The following is a 17,997-nucleotide window of genomic DNA, read 5'->3' as shown; positions in this document are numbered from 1 at the left end:
ACTATTACTCTTTTTTGTTTGTTTCATTTTCATTTCAGTTGATCAGTTCCCTCTTTGTTATCTAATTTTGTAAAATATCAAGAGTTTATCTTGGGAGACAAAAAAAATAACTACATACTGTGCTATGTGTGAACTGAATAATAGTGTTAAATGATTAATCACTGACAAAATTCAAAAGAATTGATGTGACTGTTTCCTGATCATGAGATTTTTCTGTTATTTACATACTATTCGGTGAAATAAAGAGATAACAGGAAAATTTATACTTCATGCAATTATTCTCATTTATTCATACTATTGTAAATTAAATTTGAATCATGATATGGAGGTAATGTTATTCAGCTCAACACTGGTGCTGAAATTTGTATCTGTCAAAACAACATGGGACTGTCTGTAGTATTAAAAAAGAATGAGGAGCTAGGGATATATCTTAGTGGTAGAGCACTTGCCTAGCATGAAGGAGACCCTAGGTTTGATCCCCAGCACTGGGGGAAAAAAAGAAAAGAATGAGCATGATGATAGATGATCAGGGCACAAACGTGATCTTTGTTCTTAAACCCCTATCCATCACATTAACAATGAAGTGTTAAATAAGTTCTCTTCTTATTTAACAACTTTATTTTATTTAAAATACTGAAATCATAATTTATGAAAAACCACCTTCAAACTTATTTATATACAAACACACATAGTTAAAACAAACATTATAATAAGTATTTTAGGATTTTTTTTTTAATGTAGCCTGATACCAGAAAAAAAAAAAAAATCTTCTAAAGCACTGTAGAAAGATATCTGGAAGCACCAACAAGTACACTTATTTTAAACACCTTTATTTCCATTTCATCATGTAATTATTGATCTAGACAGTACTTTTATTACCTTGGCAATGAAATAGTCCCAGATACTGAGTTCAGGAGGGATGAACTTCTCTTTGACTGACAATGACTCCTGGCTTACCGGTGGTGAGGAGGAGGTCAGTGGGGCAGATTCTCTGCAAGATATTTTTGATGGCCTAAAACGTTTGTTCTGTTTTTCGCCTTCTTCAACTAGTGAAGAAACTAAGAAGAAAAAGTATTATTAAAGTAAGTACTATTTTCATTGTAGTTATTTCACCTAAGTGTAACTACAAATAAGCATATACAAAAAAACCAAGATATGATTATGAAAGTATAGAGCAGATAAGAAAATAGGTAGGGGAAGTGAGCCAAAAAACTCTTTGTATAGAAACCTCTGCTTTTATCTAAATTCTTTGAATGCTGACTTATCAACTGTATATATAGGATAATAGGATATAATGTCTGTTTGTAAGCAGGTCCACAATTTATCTATAAACATGGAAAGACATTTACTATACCCATCTACTTGGAAGTTTTTTGTTTTGTTTTGTTTTTTGTTTTTTGGTGTGTGTCAGGGGAATGAAGTGGGTGGCTTCCTGGGGATTGAATCCAGGGTCCCATGCATGCTAAGCACATGCTCTACCATTGAACTACCACGCTCCCCAGCCACAACTTTGTTTTTTAAAGCACATGATGGAATGTCAATATTAATTAAAGGCAACAATTCATTTTTGAGATCTTCAATAATCACTTGGCGTTATATCTAATATAAAACTTCATTTTCACTAAAAAAATTAAAAATTTGAGTATTATGATTACTTATTTAAACTGATTCATATCTTTGGAAATGGTTCAGAGATGGAATTTTATAGTCAATGGAAATACAAAGAATAAAGAGAAAATGCAATCTTTACTGTTTTACTTTCTGAACATTCTTCATAATTAGTAAGTATTCTACTCTAGAATCCTAAAGACATTAGCATTAAAAAAGTCTGACAAATTTTTAATCAACACTAAGTCATAAGTAGCAAATTGCCCAGCCAGGGGTGTAGCTCAGTGGTGGAACTCTTGCCTAGCATGCAAGAGGCCCTGAGTTCAATCCCCAAAACAAGCAGCAGATAACCTGTAGAGAATCAAGTATTTTGTAACATATAGCAAATAATTCACATTATAGGCATACCAATATTCTTCAATGGTTCCAATGAGATTTAACTTACCTCCCAACAGGGATATAAAATTCGTACTGTAATACAATGTTTTATTGTTTAAAGCTACTCAGCTTGCAGACACAGCATGCACATGCAAATATATCAAGCTATAGTCAAGCTCTGAGTTTAGTACAGTAATTTGGTTATTTCAGAAAACAAGAAAGATTTAAAAAAATGTTAGTATTCTAAGAATATAAATAGTGGTATCATTATTACTTAATCTTTCAAATTACTTTAAAAATAATTATCATATTAAATGTGTAAATTTTTCTTTGTTCTTAATATCTGATAATCAAAATCAAGTTTCCAATATACCTACTATTACACATCCTAAAAACAAAACTGAAGAGGAACTTGTATGTAGAGTTTATGAATTATAAGGGGGATGGAGAGGTTAAAAAGTGGCTAAAGAAAAATGACGGCATACATGGAGAAATGTCAGACAACTAAGAAAAGTTCTGACATAAATTTAAAAAGTGCATTTCTCAGTTGCTTTTGTACATAGAAAGTAGTTCCAAAAGCAGGCTTTCATGTCAAGATTATAGACTATGGAGACTAATATACCTTCCTTCCCTTAAGAAACTTTTTTTTACCCTCAGCACATTCTATACTGTTTTTCTTAGAACTGTAAAAGAAACTCTGAAAAAATCTCAAAACAGAAATGGAGAAATGATTAAGAGGCTATGTCTAAGGAAAGATTCCTCAAGGAATGGGAATGAGAAGTATTAGACAAATAAGAATGATAATGCTGCTTTTTGTAATAAGTTCTACTATACTACTTGTTCACTAACACACATATATTACTGTGATTAAAATTCAAACGTAATAGGAAGGTTATTGTCAATATTTCTAATTTCAGTTTACTATTATAAAACAGACACAATGAAATTAATATTCTGACTATACATTCAAATATTGTTTCTTTAAAAACTGAACTTAATCAGCAGAACCACCTCACTCTCTACTTTTCAATCAAATCCTACTGAGTGTGAGAGGTAAATGAAACTTCAGGGGGCATATCATCCTGGACCTTCAAATATAGCACCAATAGATACGGAGAAGGTAAATTACTTAACTAATGGTTGAAAATATTTTATGTTGAGAGAAATACAGATATAGACAATATAAATGCCATGTAGTTAAAGTTTAAGATAAAATAGATTTCATATTCATTCCTTGCTTTCAACAAAACAAATCAGTCCAAATCCTCAATCTCAGGTATATATTCACTTTCTTTTATCACTGGGGCACTTCAGGTAAAAAGGGTAGTATAAATGTATATGAACACAAATTAAGTATAAAAACAAATCCTCAAAATTAAATGTATAACACTTTTACAAGTAAACTTCAAAGATTTCAAAAGAGAAAAGATTAAAGAAGCAGTGAATTAAAGGTATTCTTCAATCTTCAAAGAATAAGGTTAATGACATTAAAAAAAAAAAGTCTAACATGTGATACTATCCAGATACTAGAAAGCTTGTTTGATTCTCAGGATTTTCCCAGAATCATTACATGTACATTACCTTGTATCTTGAAGTGTTAAAACGAGGAAAAAAACAATATTTTGTCAGTGTTTCATATCTGACCAATAATATGACATATAAATATGCATACATTAGGGGATTGCTCAGTAATGTTTTGTGGACAGGACTATGTAATTAGAAGTCCAGAGATCACTGTTCTACAGTATTACTCAGTTTTCAATCACTCCAAGGGCCACAATATTGTTCTATCTGTAAGATTTCAGCTCAAACTCAACAAATTTTATTGAAAATTTGAATGAAACTTATACATTCAGTGGAATATTACTCAGCCTTAAAAAGGAGGAAAATTTTGTCACATGCTACAAATGGATAAACCTTGAGGATGTTATGCTAAATAAAATAAGCCAGTCACAAAAAGAAAAATGCTGTATAATTACACTTATATGCATTATCTAAGATAGACAGATTTCTGGAAACAGAAACTAAGCAGGTGATTATAAAAGTTCAGGGGCAAGACAAAAAGGAGAGTTGTTGAATGGATATAGTTTCAGATTTTGCAAGATGAAAAAGTTCTGAAGATCTGTTTCACAACTATGTGAATATATTTAACACTACTGGTCATACACATAAAAAAGTTAACATGGCAAATTTGATGTTTTTTTTTCAATCATAATTTACATCAGACTAAAGAAAAAAATATATATGTATAGAATTAGGGCTAGGGATGTAGCTCAGTAGTAGAGCACTTGCCTGCCATGTGTAAGGCCTTGGATTTGATTCCCAGTACCCTCACTCTCCAATTAGAATGAAGGAAATACATAAAAGTCATTTTGCTGCAGGAGTTGGGACTGCCAAAAATATTAGAAAACAAGGTTGGGAGAAAGATAATATGTTCAGTATCAGAAATATTAAATGAAGTCTAGGTAAGATAGGTATTTCGTTTTGTTTAAAATTATACAAAAACTTTGATTTGTCATCTAGTTTTAGGAATAAAATTTCTGTAAAAGTCTAGAACTGTGCATTTGTTAGAGATTCAACCTTTATGCTTTCTCTACCCATATTATATAAGAATTTGTCTTCTCTAATTTTATAAAATTAATAAATGGAATGGTTTTTAAACTTAAATTTTTGTTATACAGCCGTCACACAAAGTACATTTGAGACACTAACAAAAAAATGTATTCCCTTCCCTAGGAAAATTACATATTCTTTTGTTGTCAATCTTTTAACAGTTCTTGATAATAAATCACCAGTTTAAAAGCCGTTGGCATGTTTGATTTTATATATATACATACACACACACACACACACACATATATATATATATATATATGTATATATATATGTGTGTGTGTGTGTATTTTTTTTAAAGATTTCTTTTTTTTTTGTAGATGGACACAATACCTTTATTTTGTTTATTTACTGTTTTATGTGGCACTGAGGATCGAACCCAGTGCCTCAAAATACTAGTTGAGCAGTTGCCACTGAGCCACAACCTAGCCCTGTTCAATTGTATCTTAAATACCAATTTTAAATATGAAGTCTTACCTTTCTGGTCAAGAAATTTTGCTATTTTGCTAAAGGAATGACAGCAACAACATGTGATAATCACGAAATACAGAATATAATATGTGATAATCACTGAATACTGAACTTTTATCTTTATACAAGTTTTACAGGAAAAAGAAAAATACGGATTTTCTGATCTACATTTATCATAAATAATAAAATGCTAAAAATATAGTTTAAAATGTCTTTAGAATACCTGTCATTAGCAGCCTCATAGTTTAAAAAAAAAAACAACTTATGGTATGTTTACTGCAAATAAAATATTCATTTTATATTTCATTCTTCACTTTGTAGACAAAAGTCATCACTATAAATTTATAAGACAATTTACAATTCTTTTAATTGCAAATAATCACAAATGCAATAAATATTATTAAAATAAAAGAAAAATATTTTGCTTTGCTTTACAGTATGCAATAAAAAGCAAAAGTATGGATTTCTAACTGTTATCCAAAAAACAAAAATATATTTTTTAAAAATTTCTATTTGTTTAGCAAATGCTCTACTTTATAATTAACCATATGACAAACTTATTAAGAACTCCATGTACATACATACCACCTTTACTACAGTTTAGTTAGAAAAATCTAATTTTATGATTTAAAATTCACAAAAATAAGATTTAAACTTAGACTAATTTATATGTTAAAATTTTCATTAAGAATTCTGCTCTGCCAAGCTACAATCTAGTAAAATTTATCATTTTCTTAAATTACAAAGCTTGTGTTTAAATATTATGTCTCTAAAATAATTGGTGCATTAAGTATATGACAGATACTTAAAGAAAAAAAATAATTTAATTCATGAGACCATTATTGCAAAGAAAAGAATTTATATTAGAAGGGAAAAACAAATGCTGACTTTCAAATTCTTGTATTAGTACCAAGCTTTTGAAAACACTTTTTAGAAAACAGACGTTTAGGGGTTCTAAGCAAGTAGTTCATCTTCAATACACAATAGTTTGATACTAACAGGATTTTTAGGAAAATGAAATATTCCAGACTTGTCAGTTTTCATTTGATAAAATTTAAAAGCCAAAAATTTTATGTTAATTTTGGCCAAATTCAGAACCACTTTTCTAAATATGTTATTTCATCCTCTTGGTCAACAATGTATATTGATCACTATTTAATGCAATGAGACCCTTAGGATATCATGATTATATTTTATAATAATCCATACATGCAGGGCTGCTTACATATAATCTAAAATTTATCAGCTGCAGGGTTGTGTTGGTGTGTTTTAAGAATTTAATAATGTCTTCAAAAACTGAGATTTCAGAATTTTACTTCATATTGAAAATCACTACTGCTGGTCCTTTATCTTGTTTGATTTTCAGCAGTCAGATTCTCTCTCCATAGCTTTTACAAGATCTGCTTCACAACACTGCTGTTTCTAATTGCTATTACTACCTTCACTATCACTGTTTCCCTTCTTAACTTATTCCCTCTTCCTTCCTCCCTACCCTTTCTTCTCTCTGACTAGCTCCAACAAGCCTTTTTAGCTTTATCCTTTAATGGGTAAACATGTTTTTTTTTTCCTGATTAAAAAAAAATGATAAATCACATCATTCATGTTTTCTTTAAGTGCTCCTATAGTTATATGCATGACTGCTTGTATTTAAAATAAATTTCTGGGTTCTCAAAGACAGATGAACACCAAAACCTGGATGTGACTACATTCAGCCTTACCACTAAATAAACATGTTTATTTGGTTATCATGTTTGCCAAAACAAGATGTTAAACAGATGCAAATAATTTCTGGTCACTTGATATTTTTTATTATTTGAGATTCAGTTAATGGTAGGATATAGATTATGAAGGTACTTATAATGGTATTTGAAAAATTATTTATGCAATAGTATTTTTGCCTATAAGCAAACAAATAAATCCAAGTGGTCAAACAAGGACCAACCTGGACTTTGAGTAAGATTTTTCATACATCCCTGTATAGCAAAAATGGGTGGAACTGAGACCTGATGGCTAGTTAATGAGAATGTATTTTTCTTTCTTTCTTTCTTTCTTTGTTTTTTTACACACATGTGGACATTCCTTAGCAAGAATTTATCCCTTTTTAACATTTCATATTAATAAGACTAGAGTCTTAAATGTTTTTTTCAGAAAATTAAAAAAAAGAGCCCAAATTAATTTACCAATTATTTTATACTAAAATCAATAGACCTATAAATCTTACTCCTGTAGATTGTGAAAGTTTTTTTCAAGGTGAATTTCATATAAAATTTCTTTCTAACTGAAACAAAAAAACAGAAATCACAGGAAATAACTCTTTTAAAAACCAGAAAAGAGATATGACAAATAAAATTTTTATTATTTTAATATATAAAGGTGAATTTAATAAATAAACCTGCATTTGAAAATGCCAAATTTGTATTTGAAATTTAAAGTTCTTAAGGAGGAAAGGCAGAAGAAAAAAGTTTAATTTAGGGTAAAGGGTATGGACCAGAGAGAGAAAACAATGATCAGAGCAGGAAGCAAAGTGTGGTAGGTAGATAAATACCAGGCAAGATACTAGGAGGTCTGAGAAGAAGCCATTTACCTTGTATATTTTCAGAAGTTTAAAAGAGCCAAAACTGAATTGGATCCTGAACTTGTTAAAGGAAATTAGGGGCCATGGTAGTAAAGATTATGAATTATTCTCTGTTGCTATTTGTCCTATTGCACAAGTCCTATTTTGAAATTACATCAAATACTTGGAAGAGATCCAACGTGAAGTCCATGCCATACCTAGTAACAATAACTTTAGTTCTTAAAAACTGAAATTCTTTTAACAAAGAAGGCAAGTATTTTATTCCAATGAAGCACTGACAAACTACTTCTACTTCTAAAGCAGGGGCTGTCAAATTAGAACATATTTTTTTTAATTTTTTTTTTTTAGTTATAGTTTGACACAACACCCTTATTTTATTTATTAATGTTATGTGGTGCTGAGGATCAAACCCAGTGCCTTGCACGTGCTAGGTGAGCACTCTACCACTGAGCCAGAACCCCAGCCCAAATTACAACATATTTTTGTAAAGATTTTTTTTGTGTGCGGAGGGAAGATAGTCATACTCATTTGTTTACATACTTTATAAGGCTGCTTTTGTGCTGCAAGGGCATGTAACACTTGGGGGACACCAAAAGGTCCCTTTAGTGAAAAAATGTTGACTGACTTTTGCTTAAATTTACAAATAAATTTTCTTTATTATAAGTATTAATCTCATAAAGGACAGAATCCTTGCTTGGTTTGGGAGATTTCATTTTTATTTATTTATTTATTTTTGTTGGGAGCGGGGAAGAAACCTGAATTAGAAAGAAGAAAATACTAAGTAACTGAAAAAAGAAAAAATTCCAATTAAGAAGACAAAGTGGGGCTGGGGATGTGGCTCAAGCGGTAGCACACTCGCCTGGCATGTGTGCGGCCTGGGTTCGATCCTCAGCACCACATACAAACAAAGATGTTGTGTCCGCCAAAAACTAAAAAATAAATATTAAAAAAAAAAAAAAAAGAAAAGATACCATTTAAAAAAAAAAAAAAAGAAGACAAAGTGGAATCTTGGCTACCAGGACTTTTTGTTGTATCATGATGTGGACCACTATTTAGTGGAAACTGCTTTGGGGAAGCATAATGAATGCTATTAATAATTATTTAATATTTTAACAAAATAACTACTTTTCTAACTTTTAATATTAGCTTCAAACAATTTTAGCAGCTGGGTTCAGTGGCACACACCTGTAAGTCCAGTTACTTGGGGACTGATGCAGGAAGATCACAAGTTTTAGTCAACTGGAACAACTTATGAGACCTTGTATTAAAATAAACTAATAAAAGTGTTGGGGATGTAGTTCAGTGATAGGCTACTTGCTTAGCAAGCATGAGGTTTAATCTCAAGTACCAACAAATTATAGGGGAGTGGGGAGAGAAAGACATAATTTATCAATCATGGTGTAGATTTTGGCAATAATTTATTCTTAAAGCAATGAAGCCAATCAAATTCTCAATTGTTGGACTTTGAACACATAAATATGCAAGCTCACAAATACACATAAGTACATGTATAAGTTGAATGTAGATGGTGGAAAAGAAGTGTACTAAAACTCATAAAGAAATAATTTTGGGGGCTGGGGATGTGGCTCAAGTGGTAGCGCGCTCGCCTAGCATGCGTGCAGCCCGGGTTCGATTCTCAGCACCACATACAAACAAAGATGAGGTGTCCACCGAAAACTAAAAAAAAATAAATAAAATAAAAAAATTCTCTCTCTTAAAAAAAAAAAAAAAAGATAATTATAGTTGGCTAACTCAGAAAGCCTTTAAAAAAAAAAAAAGAAATAATTTTGCTGAACTTCTCAAATGTGTGTGTAGGGCTTAGATTTTGAAAATCATTAACAATTTTGTTTTTACTTATTCAATGCCAGTATAGGATGAATCAGGCTTTCCAGAGCTATATATTAATTCATAAATCTATACCCTATAATTTTCATAATTTGAAAGTCAAGGTTATCACTTATGGGTCAATAAATGACAAAAACAAAAAAGTCAGAAAGCATTATAAAGATTCTTTTCAAATTGAGAAAGTTTGCTGTTTCAAATTTTAAATAAATGTAATATATAAAATTTTAACATTAGAGATGAAAAGGGAATATAATTATTTAAAATATTTAACTTTTCATGGTACTATAAACACTTAGAAATCCAAAACCCTAATGGCAAGAATTATAATATGCAAGTCATAAAAGCAGCCTCATTTAGAATTTTTTTTCCAGTCATTTCAAGCCATAGCCTGATTTCTCATGATTAGCATTGAGTTTTTTTTTATTTTTACACATTTATAAATGTTAAAGTTTAAGTGATATAAAATATCCAAATTGGAGAATTTGAAAGCAGAACAAATAGCTGTTAATAGTTTTGGAAAATGCTAACCATTATTTTAAATCAAAAATATGGCTTGATTAAAGGAAAATTCTCAGTTTTCCAAAAATGCCAAACAAAATGAAACTGTTCCACTCTACACCAACCCCTCTAAAACAACACAAAGCAAGCTGAATCATAAAAGCCTATTTCTAAAACTAATATCTTGCCTGCAAGACTGGGAGGGCTATGAGAACTGATGGCTGAAAGAGCTTTGGAAAAGCCCACACATTCCATGGAGAATACCACTACCTGGTGGGGACTAGGCACAGCAAAGTGCCTTCCTGCCAAAGAAAGAAGAGAGAATCTGTATTTGGGATAGAACAAAAACCAGTGTTACAGTATATTTCAAAACAAATCAAGTTTCAATAGTAAAAGACTTAATAAAATTGCATTTGATAACTCTAATCACTGGTGCAGGAATACCTTAAAGAGTGAAAATGGCACCAGAGATTTTAATTCATTTTCATCATAAAATTTTTTGCTCATGCTTTAAGAAATGGTATTTAATAAGAGTTTTCTGTGAGTAAATTAAAATGTAATTACGTTTGACAAAGTAACCATTTTGATAAATAAATAAAACTTCAGCCTTAAAAAAACAAAGAAAAAAGACTAAAAACTCACCGCGTAAAGCTTTTGAGTGCACCTGTTCTTTGCTGGGAACATGTGCACCTCCACCAAATACAGCAGACCACAGTTTTCCATTTAGGGGATGGGCCACAATCCGAAATAGTTCATTACTAGAATGTGTTGCCAGGCCATGAATGAAGAGGCTAAGATATACTGCTGTGAGAATCTCACAGAGTAAGATTGTAAGTCCCGACTGGGCTTCCTCACCAGAAGAATTCAAAAGTCTAATTAGACAAGTTATTCCTAAGAACAAACAACAAACATAGCTGCCATTGATGATAAATTTTTAAGTTAAAAATTAACTGTATTTTTTCTAATTCTTGAAAAATTATACCAAATCAGGATTCAATATTTTCTTCACTAGATTCTTAACCAGTAAAAGTTATCATAGTTAATAAACAAATGTTGGGCTATTCTATTTAAACACTGAAAATCTGCAGTCTGACTCAAATATCAGATATAAAAATTCAATGGCATAATTTTTGATATTATGAGAAGAGCAAAATTTTTTAAAAAATATAACAAAAGACTTGAGTTATTTCAGTATAATGATCAAGGAAATACTAATGTTAGGTAACTGCAGAATTCGTCATAAGTGGTGAATGATCAACTGTTGTCAATTCTGGCAATATTTAACAATGATCATCATATGGCAAAAACAACCCAAATTTGATTTTAAAAGACTCAGAAAGAACTCATTCATATACAAATTATTTATACCTGGCCATTGAGATGGTGATGTATTGGGAGTTATTGCTTCATCTAAGCTTCCTGTTCTCAAGGAATGTCGATGAGGAAGCAGTACTGTCTGATACACCATTCCAGTAAACTGGTTTGTTTGAAATGAACTAAGAAAAGAAAACAACATTTAAATCTATGATGAATTATATATGTAATGTTTCCTAGTTTTAGATCTAATTTCTAAGTTACCTTATATACAACTAATATTTATTTATTATACTGCTGTAACACAAAAGTAGTGTACTCTTTGGGTTAGTGTTATATTAAAGCAAAGTACTGGGCTGTATTGAGGGAGATGTAACTAAGTGGCAAAGTGCTTGCCTTATGTGTGTGAGATCCTATTCAATTCCCAGCACTGCAAAAACAAAGAAACAAAAAACAGAAAAATATTCCTAAATAAAATATCCTTTAAAGTATAAATATATATTTTCTAAATCATTTGACAGTTTTAAAGTCTATTTATTAATAAAAAACATAAAACATACACAAATGAAAAGATTAGATCATGGTGGATTACCAGGAGCAAATCTAACTACAGAACTTTAAAACAAGATTTTCGGACTGAAAATAAAGTGAATTGAGGTTCAATTTCATATTTAATGATTAGCCTAACCTATATTAGGCACTGAAACCAAGTACCAGGCATATAATGAAAAAATAGTTTCTGTCCTCATGAAACTTACATTTTAGTGGGGGAAACAGACACTAATTTTGTTAAATTGTTCTTAAAGACAAAACTATGCATACAGCATTATGGAGGCAAAAGAGGGAAGTATGTCATACATTTGGGGATTTAGGTTAAGCTTCTTCAAGTATGACATTTTAACCTAAGACTAAGTGAACAGATAAATGAACAAAATAACTTACAATCTGAGAATATGAAATAATTGTGACAGAAAGTGGCCCAAAAATTTGTAAAAATATCAGAAACTGGTAATTTAGATATTCCTATGTCATACATTAAATAAATATATTATTTAAATATAGCAAGTTATTGGCTACAATCTGTTCAGATTTACAAATTTTACTGGTCATAATATTCTGATGCATTTGTAAATAGCTCTCTGGCTTTACTTTCCAGTTTCAAGATGACAGTGGGACAACAACAATACCCCATTACCCTGCAATAGTCCCCTAAAAACAAAGGATGATTAAAAATATGGTGATGAAGGACTAGGGTTGTAGCTCAGCGGTAGAACCACTCGCTTAGCACATAGGAGGCCCTGATCATTAGCACAACATAAAAATAAAAAAATAAATAAATAAAAGTATTGTGCCCAACTATAATTGAAAAATAAATGTTTAAAAAAATATGCTGATGAAAACAAAACCATATTCAGTATCAAGAAATGAACTCTTAGAGGATCAGGGTCAAAGAAATCCAGCTGAAGTCATCTTGAGAACATATAACCAGAGTAGTTAAGTGGGGCCACATATGTAGGATTCATAGTCATAAGATGAACAGATAACTAAAACCAAATCAAGGAAGGCTGTGATAGCATGTGAGATATAAACTCAAAAAAACTTCACTTGCAGAAGCCTACTTATCAGAACATTAAGAAAAGTATGTTATATTCAAAGAATTTTTTAAAAAATTATGTAATTAGAAGCAATTATTAAAATCAGTAAGAAACTGAAAGGGAATACATATATGGCAGAATAGGAAACTCCTGATTCTCCTTCTACTCTTGGAAACACAAAATAAGCACCTATCAATCAATCAATTCTCCTTAAGAGAAAGTCAGAAATCAGTGGAGAGACTTCCAACCACTGGACAACTCAAAAAATCTCCATATCAAACATGTGAGGAAAGCCAAGGCACACTCAGGTATAAACCTTACCCTTGGGAACTACACCATAAAATTGGGAAAGGAATGTCCAACACCAAGTATTCTCCTATGGAGAAGAGAGTCTAGACTTCACATATAATGCTATAATCCTAAGAATCTCCACAATTTCTTACTTCATCAACTATGGGAGCAGGAGAAGACTAGATAAACAAGATCTTTCTAGAACCCAGAAAAATAAGTAGGGTTTTATTCAGGTACAAAAGCCGAAACTGGGACTTCACCCTCCTGGGAGCAGTACAGAGAAGAGGTTTCTCCCTCTCCATCTTTCAAAAAAATGTACAAAACACCCCTGCAGCACCTATTGAATTCTGGCTTTTTTTCCTCTTTTTTTAAAAAACACAGTATTGGGGATTGGACCTAGGGGATTATACCATTGAGCATATGTATATACAACCCTTTTTATTTTTTATTTTGAGACAGGGTCTAAGTTGCCCAGGCTAGCTTGAAACTTGTAATACTTCTATCTAAAACAATGGAATTACAGGCAGGTGCCACTACATCTGGTTGCTTTCTGCTTTTAATTGACTTGCACTGAGGAGCAGAAGAAAAAGTCAATTATTAACCCACTGCCAGTCTAGAAGAAGCCTGTATACACAAAGTGCCCCAACTCTCACAATATCCACCTAAGGAACCACATCCTAAATCTCTCCAGTTCTGGAAGAAGAAGGGAATAAAATACACATCTCTATAGACTATAGAAAAGGTTGTATTTTTTTTTTTTTAATATGGGCATGTAATCACCTTCATGCCCCTGGAACAGTGCAGAAAAGGAGCTTAAAACAAGGTAACATCGTGTTTCTTTTCCAAAGGAAATTTGGTACACACATTGAAAATCCCAATTTTAAAAACTATGAACAAAAGGACACCATCCTAAACTTGGTAGCTCTGGGACTAGAAGGGTCTATACATACACTAGTATTCCTTGATTGCAGAATAAGGAGCTAGTTTTTTGTTGTTTTTTTTTTTTTTTTAAATAGAGAGAGAGAGAGAGAGAAATTTTTTTTTTAATATTTATTTTTTAGTTTTGGGCAGACACAACATCTTTGTTTGTATATGGTGCTGAGGTTTTGAACCCGGGACGCACGCATGCCAGGCGAGCGCACTACCTCTTGAGCCACATCCCCAGTGCAAGGAGCTAGTTTTTAAAGGGAGTCCAAGCACTTCCTAGGGCTGCACACCCTAGGAACAGAGCAGAATGAGGGCAGGAAAGTGAGGCTCTAATTTTCTCTCTGAAAGAGGCATATAGCACATAATTGCTGCGGTTAGTTACTTTATGGCCTAGTTTCTAGCTAACTTTGTATGGAGTACTAATAAGGCAAACAAACTAAGTAGGCTTTTGGTAGCTGGGACCAAAGCTTAGCCATTACAGAAAACCTCTCCCAGAAATAAATCCAGGCCTACTTGCTTTCTGCAATGAGTGTGGTCATTCACCAAGTACAACGTCCACATTGCCCACCTAAGGAATTGTCTCTTTAACAACCTAGTCTTGAAGTCAAGAGGAATTGGCAATCCTGAGTGACTCAAGACCACAGAAAAACAACAAGGTAGTCACATAATGGGTATACTTTTAGCAGTTATACGTCCAGGATCAGAAGGTTCAGGCCTAACAGTAACTACAGGCAACTGCCACAGATCTTCTCCTATCTTTTTTAAAATATATATATATTTTTAGTTGTAGATGGACATGATACCTTTATTTTGTTTCTTTATTTTTATGTTGTGCTGAGGATCGAACACAGTACTTCATATGTGCTAGGCAAGTGCTCTATTGCTGAGCCCCAGCCCCAGCTCCTCTCCCATCTTCTTTTTTTTTTTTTTTTTTTGATACCAGCTATTGAACTCAGGGGAATTCAACAACTTAGCCACATCTCCAGCCCTATTCCGTATTTTATTTAGAGACAGGATCTCATTGAATTGCTTAGCGCCCTGCTTTTGCTGAGGCTGACTTTGAACTCCAGAACCTCCTGCCTCCACCTCCGAAGCCGCTGGGATTACAGGCATGTGCCAACATGCCTGGCCCTTCTCCCCATCTTAATGCAAAGAAAGAGACAGACACATAACCATACTCAGCTTCACTGTGTGGACAGAAAGCACTGTAACAAAACACCAAATCTTTCTACACCAGTTAAAAACTCTGGCTGTGATTATATCATGTTCAGAATATCAACAAGACATGGCATGTCCTCAGCTCCAGGATGCTTCCAAAAACAAAAAGAGTGGTCTGGACAGACACAACAACTTGAGAGGCATCTTAAAATCTCTGGCCAATCAGACTGGTAAAAACCTCTCCTGTATGAGGCCAGTACACCAAGATGATGCTGCAACATGAAATGCATAGAAAGCAAGATAGAGATTCAAGGAAAATTAAAAAAAAAAAAAAAAAAAAGCCAGGGGAATATATTCCAAACAAAACAACTAAATAAACTCTCAGCAACCAACCTAAATAAATTTTTTATTTACGCAACAGAGAATCAAAACAAATAATTCAAAATAAATTTTAAAAATTATACTATAAAGATATTCAGAGCTCAAAAAAGCAATGCAAGAAGAACCTGAAAACAAATACAAAATATTAAAAAGTACCAAAGAGAAATCACTGATATGAAAAATATTATATCTGAGCTGAAAAATTAAATACAAGGATTCTACATGAGACTAGATCAAGCAGAAGGAAGGATTGGTGAACTTGAAAACAAATTACTAAAAATTATCCAATCGGGGCACCAAAAAAGGGTTAGGGGGAGACAAAAATAGCTTAAGAAACTTCTGGGGGTCCCACACAGCAAGGACCGCGCAGATGGAAAGTGGGGAGGCGCAGAATGCAGAGTATTTGCTTGCGGGTCACCAGACCGAGCTCTGAATACAGCACAAGGTCACCCCAGCACCCCCCACCTCACCAAACACCCTACGTGGGAAACAGACGGAATCCAGCTTGGAAAACCTTACATGCCATCTATCGGTGGGAGTGGCTACCAGCGCGGTTCTGCAGCTGATCAGAGAGATTTTGGAACTATAAAAGAGCAATATAAATATATAGGGGAAAAACATTAACACAACAGTCACACAGAGCTGGAAAGAAATGTGAGCAGTATGAAAAGACAAGGAAAGAAAGGAACACAAATGATGCACAACAATTCAACATTAGAGAAGGTAACATTTGCAGCAGAAGGAATGTCAGATAAATATTTCAGGATATACATAGTTCAGATGATCTGGAGTCTCAAGGAAGACTTTATACAGCAAATGCAGACAATGAAAGATTACTTTGACAACGAATTACATAAACAAATCCAAGAAGCAAAAAGCAAAAGATCTACTCTACAGGGGGAAAGAGGTTATACCCAAACAAAAAACAAACAGAAATCCTGGAAATGAAGAAAATAATAAACCAAATTAAAAACTCAAATGAGAGTATCACCAGCAGAGAACATTTAGAAGATAGAACATGAGACAACAAAGACAAAGTATATCATCTTGAAAAGAGTGTAGACAGCACAGTGAGACTGATAAGAAACCATGAGCAGAATATCCAAGAAATATGAGATAACATAAAGAGACCAAATTTAAGAGTTATTGGGATACAAGAGGGTATAGAGGTCCAAACCAAAGGAATGAGCAATCTGTTCAATGAAATAATATTAGAAAACTTCCCAGACATGAAGAATGAAACAGAAATCCAAATCCTAGAAGCCTACAGGACGCATAATATGCAAAATCACAAGAGATCCACACCAAGACATATTATAATGAAGATGTCCAACATATAGAACAAAGAGAGAATTTTAAAAGCCACAAGAGAAAGGAAGCAGATTACATTTAGAGGTAAACCATATAGGTTAGCGGCTGATCTTTCAACACAGACTCTGAAAGCTAGAAGATCTTGGAACAACATATTTCAAATGCTGAAAGATAATGGGGTTCAACCAAGAATCTTGTATCCAGCAAAATTAAGCTTCAGGTTTGAAGATGAAATAAAACCTTCCATGATAAACAAAAGTTAAAAGAATTTGCAGCTAGAAAACCGGCGTTTCAAAACATCCTTGGCAAAACAATACATGAAGAGGAAATGAAAAATAACAATGAAAACCAACAGTGGGAGGTAGTACAGTAAAGGAAAAACTAATCAAAGAGGAAAAACAAATCAAGTTAAATAACAAAAACAAACAAATATGGCTGGAAATACAAACCATATCTCAATAGTAACCCCTAAATGTTAATGATTTAAACTCACCAATCAAAAGACATAGGTTAGTAGACTGGATTAAAAAAAAGATCCAACAACATGCTGCCTACAGGAGACATCTGATAGGAAAAGACATACTCAGATTGAAGGTGAAAGGTTGGGGAAAATCATACCACTCACATGGACCTCGGAAGCAAGCAGGGGTGTCCATAATTGTATCAAATAAAATAGACTTCAAGGCAAAGTTAATCAAAAAGGATAAAGAAGGACACTACATACTACTCAAAGGAACCATGCACCAACAAGACATAACAATCATTAATATATGTGCCTCAAACAATATATTTGGTGCAGCTATGTTCATCAAACAAACCCTTCTCAAGTTCAAGAGTCAAATAGATCACAACACAATAATCATGGGTGATTTTAACATACCTCTCTCATCACTGTACAGATCTTCCAAACAAAAGTTGAATAAAGAAACTATAGAACTTAATAACACAATTAATAAGTTCGACTTAATAGACATATATAGAATATATCAACCAACATCAAGCAGATATACTTTTTTCTCAACAGCACATAGA

At 32.6% G+C, this 17,997-nt stretch overlaps 1 protein-coding gene across 1 annotated transcript in view; it reads right to left on the bottom strand.

The window, feature by feature from the left end:
- The window catches only part of Dmxl1 (Dmx like 1), a 329,055-nt gene that overhangs the window by 220,816 nt on the left and 90,242 nt on the right, over nucleotides 1–17,997 (bottom strand). The window contains 4 exon segments of the mRNA XM_058578056.1: nucleotides 880–1,058; nucleotides 10,177–10,290; nucleotides 10,631–10,879; nucleotides 11,357–11,484. Coding sequence (XP_058434039.1) covers nucleotides 880–1,058; nucleotides 10,177–10,290; nucleotides 10,631–10,879; nucleotides 11,357–11,484 — 670 coding nt within the window.

The sequence above is a fragment of the Marmota monax genome, unplaced genomic scaffold (genome assembly GCF_021218885.2).
Source record: "Marmota monax isolate L192 unplaced genomic scaffold, Marmota_monax_Labrador192_F-V1.1 WCK01_AAM20220418_F8-fsc00373, whole genome shotgun sequence".
Taxonomy (NCBI): domain Eukaryota; kingdom Metazoa; phylum Chordata; class Mammalia; order Rodentia; family Sciuridae; genus Marmota; species Marmota monax.
Note: the sequence above shows the minus strand (reverse complement) of the source record. Positions and strands in the feature narration are given on the sequence as shown.